Source organism: Oncorhynchus mykiss, chromosome 16, assembly GCF_013265735.2.
Source record: "Oncorhynchus mykiss isolate Arlee chromosome 16, USDA_OmykA_1.1, whole genome shotgun sequence".
Lineage (NCBI taxonomy): Eukaryota > Metazoa > Chordata > Actinopteri > Salmoniformes > Salmonidae > Oncorhynchus > Oncorhynchus mykiss.
This window is the reverse complement of record NC_048580.1, coordinates 24,552,534-24,567,332: the sequence shown is the minus strand read 5'-3', so window position 1 is coordinate 24,567,332 and position 14,799 is coordinate 24,552,534. Positions and strand designations below refer to the sequence as shown.

Below are 14,799 nucleotides of genomic sequence, written 5' to 3'. Positions count from 1 at the left end.
CTCAGGTGCATCCTATTTCTATTGATAATCCTTGAGATGTTTCTACAAACTGATTGGAGTCCACATGGTAAATTCAATTGATTGGACATGATTTGGAAAGGCACACGCTGTTTATATAAGGTCTCACAGCTGACTGTGCATGTCAGAGCAAAACCAAGCCTTGAGGTCGAATGAATTGTCCGTAGAGCACTGAGACAGGATTGTGTCGAGGCACAGATCTGGGGAAGGGTACCAAAAAATGTCTGAAGGTCACTCTGACAGGGCTACAGAGTTCCTCTGTGGAGATGGGAGAAGCTTCCAGAAGGATAACCATCTCTGCAGCACTCCACCAATCAGGCCTTTATGGTAGAGTGGCCAGACAGAAGCCACTCCTCAGTAAAAGGCATATGACAGCCCACTTGTAGTTTGCCAAAAGGCACCTAAATGACTCTCAGACCATGATAAACAAGATTCTCTGGTCTGATAAAACCAAGATTGAACTCTTTGACCTGAATGCCAAGCATCATATCTGGAGGAAACCTGGCACCATTCCTACGGTGAAGTATGATGGTGGCAGCATCATACTGTGGGGATGTTTTTCAGTGGAGGGACTGGGAGACTAGTCAGGACCATGGGACAGATGAAAGAAAGCAAAGTACCTTCCAACAGGATAACGACCCTAAACACACAGCCAAGATAAGGCAGGAGTGGAAGTCTCTGAATGTCCTTGAGTTGCCCAGCCAGAGGCCGGACTTAAACCAGATCAAACATCTCTGGAGAGACATGAAAATAGCTGTGCAGCGACGCTCCCCATCCAACCCAACAGAGCTTGAGAGGATCTGCAGAGAAGAATGGGAGAAACCAAATACAGATGTGCCCATTTAAGGTTCTGTATTTATTTTCTTAAGTCAACCTTGTGTTCTTGAACGTAGCCCTGTTTCTTTGTGTTTTTGAACGTAGCCCTGTCTTTAATTTTTTGTTCATTGATTTCACCTGTGTTAGTTACTCACCTGGTCTCATCAGTTCCTTATTTAGTTCAGTTCATTCTGTTTGTGCCTTTGAGAGGTATTGTTCGTTTTGACTCTACTAAGCCTATTCCTAGCGCGTTTGTGAGAACCAGTTATAGCCTTCAGTCCTAGTTTTGATTCACCTGCCTGTTTGTCTACCTGTGTATGACCATCGCATGCCTGTGACCACGATTCCTGCCTTCTGCGAAGGTGAAATAAACATATCTGTGTGTGAATCTACACCTTTTTCTCCCTGAGTTTTCATTACAGCCAAGCTTGTAGAGTCATACCCAAGAAGACTCGAGGCTGTAATCGCTGCCAAAGGTGTTTCAACAAAGTACTGAGTAAAGGGTCAGAATACTTAAGTAAAATTAATATTTCCGTTTTTATTTATTTTATTTTATAAATGTTCATTTTTCCACTAAAAAACATATTTTTCTTTATCATTAGGGGGTATTGTGTGTAGTCGTGGCCAATTGTTTTGAGAATGACACAAATATACATTTTCACAAAGTCTGCTGCCTCAGTTTGTATGATGGCAATTTGCATTTACTCCAAAATGTTATGAAGAGTGATCAGATGAATTGCAATTAATTGCAAAGTCCCTCTTTGCCATGCAAATTAACTGAATCCCCAAGAAACATTTCCACTGCATTTCAGCCCTGCTACAAAAGGACCAGCTGACATCATGTCAGTGATTCTCTCGTTAACACAGGTGTGAGTGTTGACGAGGACATGGCTGGAGATCACTCTGTCATGCTCATTGAGTTTGAATAACAGACTGGAAGCTTCAAAAGGAGGGTGGTGCATGGAATCCTTGTTCTTCCTCTGTCAACCATGGTTACCTGCAAGGAAACACTTGCCGTCATCATTGCTTTGCACAAAAAAGGGCTTCACAGGCAAGGATATTGCTGACAGTAAGATTGCACCTAAATCAACCATTTATCGGATCATCAAGAACTTCAAGGAGAGCGGTTCAACTGTTGTGAAGAAGGCTTCAGGGTGCCCAAGAAAGTCCAGCAAGCGCCAGGACCATCTCCTAAAGTTGATTCAGCTGCGGGATCAGAGCACCACCAGCACAGAGCTTTCTCAGGAATGGCAGCAGGCAGGTGTGAGTGCATTTGCATGCATAGTGAGGCGAAGACTTTTGGAGGATGGCCTGGCGTCAAGAAGGGCAGCAAAGAAGCCACTTCTCTCCAGGAAAAACATCAGGGACAGACTGATATTCTGCAAAAGGTACATAGATTGGACTGCTGAGGACTGGGGTAAAGTAATTTTCTCTGATGAATCCCCTTTCCGATTGTTTGGGGAATCCCGAAAAAAGCTTGTTCGGAGAAAATACTTCAGTATTTCATAATAACATCTGACAAAAATATCTAAAGACACTGAAGCAGCAAACGTTGTGGAAATTAACATTTGTGTCATTCTCAAAACTCTTGGCCACGACTGTAGATTGATGAGAGAAAAAACAATTCAATCCAAGGCTGTAATGTAACAAAATGTGGAAAAAGTCAAGGGGTCTGAATACTTTTAAGGGGTCCGAATGCACTTAATGTGGTATTATATGAAATGTCCCTGCTATGTTTTGCCCAAGCTGTCCATTCTGTTACCCACCTAGAAATAGGGAGGACCACAACGGAAATGTCTTTATTGTGTAACACTTACTGTGTTTTTAATTCTCAAAAACATTGGATATATTGTTGGTTCACTTGGCTGACATATCTCTATACATATATTAAATATGTCAAATAAAATGTATTCATTCAACATATTGTGAAATCACTCACTTAGTTTCCTGTCCATCTCCTCACACCTCCTCACTTCATTCACAAACTTCCTCTGGAACACATTCACGTCTGGGTTGAGCTAAAAACAGAAACAGGTGTCAAAGTTGCCCTTTTTGGCCAGGTCTACCCTGGGAAAGAGGTATTCTGACCTCAATCGGACTTCCTGTTTAATTAAATAAAGGTTAAATCCTTTTTTAAAAAATAGATAGATGACTGGTATGTTACTTACATCGCGGAACTGAACCATTCCCAGTTCTCCCAGCTCGCTGACACAGCAGTAGGCTGCCTCAGACTGGAGGAAGAGCTGGGCAAGCGTCATCTCCTCGCTCCTGAACAGTTCCCCCATGGTGACCACCTGACACACTCACCCTTTAAGGTAAAAAAAAATAATACCCCTGTTGGCAAAATTAAGGGCAAAATGACAAGGACGGACAGATAGATAGTTAGCCTGAACAAAGTTGGGTTGGTGTGTCTCTAGCCTGAACAGTTCAAGAGCAGTAGGTCTAGCATTTGGCCTACCATTCAAAAGTTTGGGGGCACTTAGAAATGTCCTTGTTTTTGAAAGAAAAGCCATTTTTTTGTCCATTAAAATATAATCAAATTGATCAGAAATAGTGTCCAAACTTTTGACTGGTACTGTATGTCATTCTTCTAATTCTATGGCTTCCTTTTTCTTTCCAGGTGTGAAAGGACTGTCATCAGGATCAGTCAACACGGATTGAGGATTAACTGTCCGTGTCCAATGGAAATCCTACTCGTGCTTAAAGATGCTAAACATATATCCGCTGCCCAGGTAGTCAACCCGAACATAATTCATATAGGTTAGTTATATTCTAATACATTTCTAAAATGTTCTAAATAACATAAAGCATATTACGTCCAATCGTTAAAATATCAAATATTCTCTCAATTTCAGAAAGCGATGTCGTTTTCTCTGCCGCACTGTCCTTCATCTCAAGGACGCCATTATGATGATGATGCTGCTGTAGGCTACCAGTAGACTATTGAGCATCTTTCATAATATGATGAAGGCAACGGTGAACACGGGGAACAATGATAGGAATATTATTGATGAATTTATATACGTCTTTCTAACAATTATGTAGGCTAATTGAAAATTAGGAGGACACATGTCTGAAATATTGCTTGAAATGACCGGCTATAGCTATATTTCAACCAAAATGACGCCGAAATAAATAGATAGCACCTCTGTTTGATGGTCACTGAAATAAACATTTGAGTATTATGAATAGATAATAATGAATTTCGTTTATATCACAAACGGTTATATTTTGACCGAAGGTCTATGGTTATTAGGCCTACGGCCTAATGCAAATACAGAATTATTCTAACATCGTCGATTAATGGTCGACTGACCTTATTTGCAATTTCTTCCATTTGATTTGGGATGACATAGAGTACAGTATGTCTATCACTATTATTTTAAACAACACCAAGCCGCATCGCATCATCAGCTGAAGTGCATGGACCAGAGAGGAAATGTTCTCAAGGTGAGGACACGCGCAAGTTGACAGCACGTTCAAATTCACCATTTAAAAAAATGCATTTCTGTTTGATACCGTTCGGTTTGTAAAATTGACATTTACATATATAGATTTAATCAGTTATGAATTAGCTTACTTGTGATAAAATCCTTCAGAATTTCTCCAGGTCGAACGAAAGGCGCTCTCCTCACGAATCAATGTGACATCACCCAAACCATCTGCTGGGGGATGGTCATGTGATGCGTTGGGATGCTGCAAGGCTGTGCGATTAGTGTGGCTTTCGACGTCAGCCACACTTTAGTTGAGCTATTACAATGGGGATTTATATTATGTAATGACGGTAGGCTACAAATATCTATAGATGGACTTAATACACTCTTTGATATCCATTTGATGTCATTAATTTGATGTAATTAATTGAAATGTGTAATTCAAATGGTAGCCAATACCATTTATTTAGAAATTCATTTAGATGACTGATTTTGAAATTAATTTCAATGACTGATGAATGTCAAGACGGATGCGCTTTCACGCCGCTATAGCCCTGCAGCTACACCCTCGGACCCCGAGACCATCCTTCCTACCAAATAAAATGTTATTGGTCACATACACATGGTTAGCAGATGTTAATGCGAGTGTAGCGAAATGCTTGTGCTTCTAGTTCCAACCGTGTAGTAATATCTAACAAGTAATCTAACAATTTCACAACAACTACCTTATACACACACACATGTGTAAAGGAATGAATAAGAATACAGATTCTGTACATATGGATGCGAGATGGCCGTGTGGCATAGAGTACAGTATATACATATGAGATGAGTAATGTAAACATTATATAAAGTGGCATTGTTTAAAGTGACTAGTGATACATTTATTTTTTTTCCCATTTATTTTTACCCCTTTTTCTCTACAATTTCGTGGTATCCAATTGTTTTAGTAGCTACTATCTTGTCTCATCGCTACAACTCCTGTACGGTCTCCGCACCAATGTGTCGGAGGAAACACACCTGGTAACCTTGGTTAGCGTGCACTTCTGACCCACTGGGATTGTGATGAAAAAACTAAAGGCTGAAAAAATCATTCTCTCTACTATCATTCTGACATTTCACATTCTTAAAATTTAGTGGTGATCCTAACCGACCTAAAACTACATTTTGTGTGGCATAGAGTACAGTATATACATATGAGATGAGTAATGTAAACATTATATAAAGTGGCATTGTTTAAAGTGACTAGTGATACATTTATTTTTACCCCTTTTTCTCTACAATTTCGTGGTATCCAATTGTTTTAGTAGCTACTATCTTGTCTCATCGCTACAACTCCTGTACGGTCTCCAACCCGGAAGCCAGCCGCACCAATGTGTCGGAGGAAACACACCTGGTAACCTTGGTTAGCGTGCACTTCTGACCCACTGGGATTGTGATGAAAAAACTAAAGGCTGAAAAAATCATTCTCTCTACTATCATTCTGACATTTCACATTCTTAAAATTTAGTGGTGATCCTAACCGACCTAAAACTACATTTTTACTAGGATTAAAATGTCAGGAATTGTGAAAAACTGAGTATAAATGTATTTGGCTAAGATGTATGTAAACCTCCGACTTCAACTGTATCATACTTTGACTAAAACAATGAATTATTGACTTAAATCCATCATATGCTCTGGCCATCGTCTGTTGCTTTCTACTGGTGTATGGGCATTTAAAAAGGCAATTAAAGTAGTAAGGCCTCGTTAGTCATTGTTTATCATCTCTACACACATAAGAAAAACCTATAGATCGTATCTGTAAAAATGTGCTGCTATGCTTAAAAATAATGATGTACCTTTGAGGTTTTCTCTGCAGTAGGGTAAGGGTCAAAACACAGTATCCACTCCTTCTTTTGAAGAAAATGGACACCTGCCTGCTGGGCTGCGCCACTTCCTTTGCCACTTCCTGTGTTTTCTATTTGGTTTGTATGTTTGTGATTTTAATTAACTTAGTTTTTAAAGTAAAAGATAAATGGAAAGCAAAGTATGCAGAACTGAATATGGATTGGATATGGATTGATGTTTGGAACTTAATTGCAATGATTTATGGACAAAACCATACCTTAAGAATAAATCTTTGAAAATTGTAATTTGTGTTTGCCTCTGCCTGCTCAACCCATATCCCCAAATAATGGTAAATTGTCCACCATTGGACATATTTACAGTGTAAATGCACCAATAGACTGTGATGGGAACACATCTTTCTCTTGAAATGCACTGATAGATCCAAACAATTCACGTATACTGTTTATTGAAGTGAAAATAAAAAGGTTTCTCTAGTAGGGGAAGAGTTTTAAACTTTGTCATAGTCAGGATGGCCTATAGCCTTGGAGGACAGGTAACACACCACATCACATGAATCATGGATTAATAGATCGCTTGATGAAGCTGTCCAGGTTGGTGCCCTTGTACCGGTGCTTGAAGGAGTCGTAGACCCCACGTCTTTTACTCTCGGAGGCGACCTTGGCACATATCAGGCTGTGTTTCTCCACACGGTCAGGATGAAAGCGCCGGCCACAGATATCACACTCTTTCCGGTTGCAGTCGGCGTTGCTCATCGACTGCTGTAACCCTCCATGCTGTTTCGCCTCCACTACTTCGCACCTCTTCTTCTCCTGAAATGGATTCAAAGTCACCTGGAGGAAACAGGTGAACACTGTTACATGTCATGTGATATCTGTAATTTTGCATACTATTCTCCAATAAAAATATATTGCAATACAAAATAACCTGATTCAAAGTCACCTTATCTACCTTTTCTATCATGGTGGCCATCTTGGTCTTACATGAGTTCTCTAGCCACACCTTGCGCACCCTGAGGACTGCTGTGGGGGGCACAGGGAGTCTGGGGGGCAGATGCGGGGTAAACCTAGCCTTCGGCTGAACTGAAGTATCTGTACTGAGGCCATGTTGTGAACACAAATCCTCTAGTTGACTATTCCTCTTCGTCATCCAGATGATCACTTGGTTCATCTGCTCCTTCTCCTCCCTCAGTTTCAGGTATTCCTGCAGTAATTCCTCGTAACTTGCCGGAGGCTCCATTGCAAGCCAGTTGCTTTGATACCACTTTCTACATTGTTTCGAAGGTGCTGTTATATTTTCAGTGGTCAGCCATCAAATAGTTCAAACGGAATGTTCAAGGTGTACTGATCAATTATGAAATCATGGCTCACATTGTTGGGCTCATAGAATTAGTAATTATTAGAAAACTTAAGTATTCTAATTCCTAATTCTAGATGCAGTAAAGAGGTCAATGGAACCCGACTTAAACAATGCAAATGCCATGGAAACGCGTGGGGGAAAGATGCTGTGGGGGAAAGATCCCAAATCTCCATTTAGCCCCCCAGCAAAATGTGCCTACATTTAGGCGATTGTGTATATGTTTCTTTCACACTATGTTGAAGTAAAAATTGGAGTATAATGCTTGTCTGGATTTCATCGTCACCAATCATCTGTATTACAGAATTTCAATAAGCATTTTTCTACGGCTGGCCATGCTTTCCACCTGGCTACCCCTACCCCGGTCAACAGCTCTGCACCCCCCACAGCAACTTGCCCAAGCCTCCCCCACTTCTCCTTCACCCAAATCCAGATAGCTGATGTTCTGAAAGAGCTGCAAAATCTGGAACCCTACAAATCAGCTGGGCTAGACAATCTGGACCCTCTATTTCTAAAATGATCCGCCGCAATTTTTGCAACCCCGATTACTAGCCTGTTCAACCTCTCTTTCCTATCGTCTGAGATCCCTAAAGATTGGAAATCTGCCGGGGTCATCCCCCTCTTCAAAGGGGGAGACACTCTAGACCCAAGTTGTTACGGACCTATATCTATCCTACCCTGCCTTTCTAAATTCTTCGAAAGCCAGGTTAACAAACAGATCACCGACCATTTCGAATCCCACCGTACCTTCTCCGCTATGCAATCTGGTTTCTGAGCTGGTCATGGGTGCACCTCAGCCACGCTCAAGGTCCTAAACGATATCATAACTGGCATCGATAAAAGACAATACTGTGCAACCGTCTTCATCGACCTGGCCAAGGCTTTTTGACATTCACCGCATTCTTATCGGAAGATTCAACAGCCTTGGTTTCTCAAATGATTGTCTCGATTGGTTCACCAACTACTTTTCAGATAGAGTTCAGTGTGTCGAATCGGAGGGCCTGTTGTCCAGACCTCTGGCAGTCTCTATGGCGGTGCCACAGAGTTCAATTCTCGGGCCGGCTCTTTAGTCTGTATACATCAATGATGTCTGCTGCTGGTGATTCTTTGATCCACCTCTACGCAGATGACACCATTCTGTATACTTCTGGCCCTTCTTTAGACACTGTGTTAACAAACCTCTAGATGAGCCTCAATGCCATACAACACTCAATCTGTGGCCTCCAACTGCTCTTAAATGCAAGTAAAACTAAATGCATGCTCTTCAACAGATCACTGCCCGCACCCTCCCGCCCGTCTAGCATCACTACTCTGGAAGGTTCTGACTTAGAATATGTGGACAACTACAAATACTCACATTAAGCATCTTCAATCCAATATTAAATCTAGAATCGTTTTCCTATTTTGCAACAAAGCATCCTTCACTCATGCGCCAAACACACCCTCGTAAAACTGACTATCCTACCGATCCTTGACTTCGGAGATGTAATTTACAAAATAGCCTCCAACACTCTACTCAGCAAATTCGCTGTAGTCTATCACAGTGCCACCCATTATGTCACCAAAGCCCCATATACTACCCACCACTGCAACCTGTACGCTCTCATTGTCTGGCCCTCGCTTCATATTCGTCGCCAAACCCACTGGCTCCAGGTCATCTATAAGTCTTTGTTAGGTAAAGCCCTGCCTTTTCTCAGCTAACTGGTCACCATAGCAGCACCCACCCATAGCACGCGCTCCAGCAGGTATATGATCCCCAATCAGAGACAACAATAGACAGCTGCCTCTGATTGTGAACCATACTCGGCCAACAAAGAAATATAAACATAGATTTCCCACCCTAGTCACACCCTGACCTACCAAATAGAGAATTTAAAGGATCTCTATGGTCAGGGCGTGACACCAACCAACTACCTCATCCCCATATTTATTTTTTGCTCCTTTGCACCCCAGTATCTCTACTTGCACATTCATCTTCTGCACATCTATCACTCCAGTGTTAATGCTAAACTGTAATTATTTCGCCACTATGGCCAATTTATTGCCATACCTCCCTAATCTTACTACATTTTCACACACTGTATATAGATTATTCTATTGTGTTATTGACTGTACATTTGTTTATCCCATGTGTAACTCTGTGTTGTTTGTGTCGCACTGCTTTGTCTTGGCCAGGTCGCAGTTGTAAATGAGAACTTGTTCTCAACTGGCCTACCTGGTTAAATAAAGGTGAAATAAAAATAAATAAATACAATTAAACAGTTAAAAACAACTGACCACTGATTTTGTATGCTAGCTATGCTACCAGCTTATTCGAATGGGCGTTATCATTTGTCAGTTACTTCTTCTAAACCTGAAAAGGAAATGAACAGGGATAGCTAGTCAGTCGCACAACTGAATGCATTCAACCGAAACGTGTGGGACAACTTCTAAATGTTATGCAGCGAAAACAGCCAAATATGTCGAAATCAGACTTTAGTAACCACATTGTGGGCCTGTTACAATACATAAATCGTGACGGATTTGAAGAATATCCACTTGGTTAGAACAGATTTATTGAATGTGCAACAATCCGACGTCCTTCTTCCATCCCCCACGGTCTGCGTTCCATTGACCTCTTTCCTGCATCTATTGGTAATTTAATAGACACAACACAACCACAGAGATCCTATGTCACAATGGCCCAGAACTGCCCAAAGTTGACTCCACTAACTTCCGAATGTTTAAGTTGTCGCTGACTGATGTAATGGATCATAGGTGGGTTGATATGATGATTTTTTTTTTTAAAGCTTGGTTTAATTATAATACACTACCGATATATAAAATAACTCTGTATCTCAAATGATGTAAAATGGTATATAACAATTCTTGTTACTTCTCAATCGATATGATATTTCCTCTTAAAGCAACTCTAATTTTTGCCTCTCATTCAGATGCTGTTGTGTATCCATTCACCAGAGTGCATACGACTTTGAGTTTTATGATCTATAAAAAATCAAATACAGTCACTCAAAACCAGCTCTCTCTTAAACACACATTTTGATTGATTGTTTGACAAACAGGGAGACTTCTCTAGAGGTTATTACTGTAATTGTAATACAACATAATTTGAAAATATACCCTCTAGTGAAAATTCTGGATAATCCAGATGCCTTTCATAGGGGAGACTGGGGTTGGTTGTCATACTTTTTACTCTTGTGTGTATTCCTCAGCACTTGTATATCTTACAACACTCTTTTCAATATTAGGAGAAAGACAAATGTTGAAATGGGGACCATTTTTATCCTCATATCCAAAATGGAGTTATAAGCCATTAAACACACTCTGTCCACTTGTGACAACCAGCCCTACCGTGGGGTTGGTTGTCACAATGTTTGCTAGTAACTTATTCCCTTTGTAACAGGAAATGAAGCAATATAGCAGCAGAGTTTTAGAAATGGCCAGGCCTTGATCAAACAATATTCCTAACACAATTCCACATTTTGAGCCTTGAGACAAACAACCCAGATCTCCCCTACAGGAGTTATTCATGTAAATAGGACCTTATCTGGATGATAGAAATCGACCACAATTGTGTGACTATCCACTTGTCTTATTCACTTCGTAATCTTTCTTCAAATGTATCCTATTAATTGGTTTTAAAAAACTTAATTTTAACATACATTTAGTTTGTTTTCATCTGGCAGTGTGTATTTGCTATTAAGTACTTGAAGGCTGCAGCCGTTATTGGCAAAACATGAGGAATAGTGATGGTTTCTTTCCCCTTAACCTGAAAAACAGTGGTATTAGTAAAGTCATAAATATCGTAAAAGACAATGGCAGTAATAAGTAATTGGTCAAATATAAGTCCCTAATATAAAATAATGATGAGGCTAGCTATACAGCATGTTTTTCTTTCAACATCAGCAATACACAAACACACACAGACACACACACCTCCACTTCTTCACATATTCGACAGATCCCAAAATATATATATAATACAACACCCACGAAACACAATAGAAAACAGGCTACCTAAATATGGTTCTCAATCAGGGACAACGATAGACAGCTGCCTCTGACCAGGCCAAACATAGAAATAGCAAATCATAGAAAAATGAACATAGACAACCCACCCAACTCACGCACTGACCATACTAAAACAAAGACATAACAAAAGAGAGACTCTGGCAGCTCCGGACAGACGGGCGACTCTGGCAGCTCCGGACAGACGGGCGACTCTGGCAGCTCCGGACAGACGGGCGACTCTGGCAGCTCCGGACAGACGGGCGACTCTGGCAGCTCCGGACAGACGGGCGACTCTGGCAGCTCCGGACAGACGGGCGACTCTGGCAGCTCCGGACAGACGGGCGACTCTGGCAGCTCCGGACAGACGGGCGACTCTGGCAGCTCCGGACAGACGGGCGACTCTGGCAGCTCCGGACAGACGGGAGACTCTGGCAGCTCCGGACAGACGGGAGACTCTGGCAGCTCCGGACAGACGGGAGACTCTGGCAGCTCCGGACAGACGGGAGACTCTGGCAGCTCCGGACAGACGGGAGACTCTGGCAGCTCCGGACAGACGGGAGACTCTGGCAGCTCCGGACAGACGGGAGACTCTGGCAGCTCCGGACAGACGGGCGACTCTGGCAGCTCCGGACAGACGGGCGACTCTGGCAGCTCAGGACAGACGGGAGACTCTGGCAGCTCAGGACAGACGGGAGACTCTGGCAGCTCAGGACAGACGGGAGACTCTGGTAGCGCTGGGCAGGAGGAAGGATCTGGCAGCGCTGGACAGGCGGGTGCAACTGTAGGGAGGAGACGGAGAGACAGCCTGGTGCGGGAGGCTGCCACCGGAGGGCTGGTGCGTGGAGGTGGCACCGGATAGACCGGACCGTGAAGGCGCACTGGAGGTCTCGTGCTCCGAGCCTGCCCAACCTGTCCTGGCTGAATGCTCCCCGTAGCCAGGCCAGTGCGGCGAGGTGGAATAGCCCGCACTGGGCTGGGCTGGCGAACCGGGGACACCATGCGTAGGGCTGGTGCCATGTACCCCAGCCCGAGGAGACGCACTGAAGACCAGATGCGCTGAGAAGGCTTCATGGCACCTGGCTCGATGCCCAACCTAGCCCGGCCGATACGAGGCGCTGCTATGTACCGCACCGGGCTATGCCTGCGCACCGGGGACACAGTGCGCCTCACGGCATAACACAGTGCCTGCCCGGTCCCTCTCTCTCCACGGTAAGCACGGGGAGTTGTCGCAGGTCTCCTACCTAACTTTGCCACATTCCCCGTGTGCGTCCCCCACAATACATTTTTGGGCTTCCAGCCACGCTGCCGTGCTGCATCCTCATACCGCCGCCTCTCAGCTTTGGCTGCCTCCAGCTCTGCCTTGGGGCGGCGATATTCCCCAGCCTGTGCCCAGGGTCCTTTGCCGTCCAGGATCTCCTCCCATGTCCTGGAGTCCTGAGATCGCTGCTGCTGCTGCCCGTTACCACGCTGCTTGGTCCTTTGGTGGTGGGTGATTCTGTAACGGTCATCGATGGTGGAAGAAGGTGAGGACCAAGGTGCAGCGTGGTATGTGTCCATATTTATTAAAATGAACACGGAAATAACAAAAATAACAAAGAGAAACAACCGAAAACAGTTCTGGCTGGTGCAGACACACAACAGAAAACAATCACACACAAAACACAATAGAAAACCGGCTACCTAAATATGGTTCTCAATCAGGAACAACGATAGACAGCTGCCTCTGATTGAGAACCATACCAGGCCAAACATAGAAATAGCAAATCATAGAAAAAAGAACATAGACAACCCACCCAACTCACGCCCTGACCATACAAAAACAAAGACATAACAAAATAACTAAGGTCAGAACGTGACACTTATTCTAAAATTGATTAAATTGTATTATTTCCTCATTCATCTACGCACAATTCCCCATCGTGACAAAGAAAAAACAGGTTTTTAGAAATGTTAGCAAATTTATTAAAAACAACAACAACTTAAATATCACAATTACATAAGTATTCAGACCATTTACTCAGTACTTTGTTGAAGCACATTTGGCAGCAAGTACAGCCTCGTGTCTTCTTGGGTATGACGCTACAAGCTTGGCACACCTGTATTTGGGGAGCTTCTCCCATTCTTCTCTGCAGAACCTCTCAAGCTCTGTCGGGTTGGATGGGGAGTCATTGCTGCAAAGATATTTTCAGGTCTCTCCAGAGATATTAGATTGGGTTCAAGTCCGGCCTCTGGCTGGGCCACTCAAGGTCTTTCAGAGACTTGTCCCGAAGCCACTCCTACATTGTCTTGGCTATGTGCTTAGGGTTGTTGTCCTGTTGGAAGGTGAACCTTCGCCCCAGTCCGAGGTCCTGAGCGCTCTGGAGCAGGTTTTCATCAAGGATATTTCTATATTTTGTTCCGTTCATCTTTCCCTCAATCCTGACTAGTCTCCCAGTTCCTGCTGCTGAAAAACATCGCCACAGCATGATACTGCCACCACCATGCTTCACCATAGGGATGGTGCCCGGTTTCCTCCAGACGTGGCGCTTGGCATTCAGGCCAAAGAGTTCGATCTTGGTTTCATCAGACCAGAGAATCTTGTTTTACATTTTTATGATATTTTATATTATATATAAAGTTCTTTGTTTCTGACCATTTTGAGCCTGTAATCGAACCCACAAATACTGATGCTCCAGATACTCAACTAGTCTAAAGAAGGCCAGTTATATTGCTTCTTTAATCAGAACAACAGTTTTCAGCTGTGCTAACATAATTGCAAAAGGGTCTTCTAATGATCAATTAGCCTTTTAAAATGATAATGTTGGATTAGCTAACACAACATGCCATTGGAACACAGGAGTGATGGTTGCTGATAATGGGCCTCTGTACGCCTATGTAGATATTCCATTATAAATCAGCGGTTTCCAGCTACTGTAGTCATTTACAACATTAACAATATCTACACTGTATTTGTGATCAATTTGATGTTATTTTAATGGACAAAGAAAAAGTGCTTTTCTTTGAAAAACAAGGACATTTCAATGTGACCCCAAACTTTTGAATGGTAGTCTATTATGAAAACTCCTACCTCACGTTCCTCCTGTTGCTGTGCCTGAGCTTGCATGTGACGGCCAGTCCACAGCGCCACTCTAACTATTCCAACCATGCTGGAGAGAGAGGGATGGGGCCCAGAGGGATGGGCCGTCTGGGTCCGGGGGAGGTGGGGGCTGGGTTTCCCCACAATGTTGAGGTGGAGTCTCACGGACAGAGAGGAGGGGCCAGGGAGGGGAGAGGAGAGGAGGGGAAAGGGGAGAGTCCCAGGAAAAAGGGGTCCGGA

At 43.1% G+C, this 14,799-nt stretch overlaps 2 protein-coding genes across 5 annotated transcripts in view; both read right to left on the bottom strand.

The window, feature by feature from the left end:
- Positions 1-4,548, bottom strand: part of LOC110491694 (V-type proton ATPase 116 kDa subunit a1) — a 39,894-nt gene extending 35,346 nt beyond the window's left edge. For 2 of the 3 annotated variants that reach the window (XM_021565331.2, XM_021565333.2), the window contains exons 1-3: positions 4,415-4,548; positions 3,003-3,168; positions 2,774-2,852 (exon numbers count right to left, since the gene is read on the bottom strand). In XM_021565331.2, coding sequence (XP_021421006.2) covers positions 2,774-2,852; positions 3,003-3,119 — 196 coding nt within the window. In that variant the 5' untranslated portion in view covers positions 3,120-3,168; positions 4,415-4,548. The remainder of the gene's footprint in view (positions 1-2,773; positions 2,853-3,002; positions 3,169-4,414) is intronic. The other variant, XM_021565332.2, reaches the window with a different exon arrangement.
- A 1,999-nt stretch (positions 4,549-6,547) lies between these two features.
- Positions 6,548-14,799, bottom strand: part of LOC110491693 (zinc finger C2HC domain-containing protein 1B-like) — a 38,788-nt gene continuing 30,536 nt past the window's right edge. The window contains exons 1-2 of one of the 2 annotated variants that reach the window (XM_021565330.2): positions 14,551-14,761; positions 6,548-6,949 (exon numbers count right to left, since the gene is read on the bottom strand). In XM_021565330.2, the coding sequence (XP_021421005.1) occupies positions 6,674-6,949; positions 14,551-14,628 (354 nt within the window). In that variant the 5' untranslated portion in view covers positions 14,629-14,761 and the 3' untranslated portion in view covers positions 6,548-6,673. Of the gene's footprint in view, positions 6,950-14,550; positions 14,762-14,799 lie in introns of those variants that run through there. The other variant, XM_036946587.1, reaches the window with a different exon arrangement.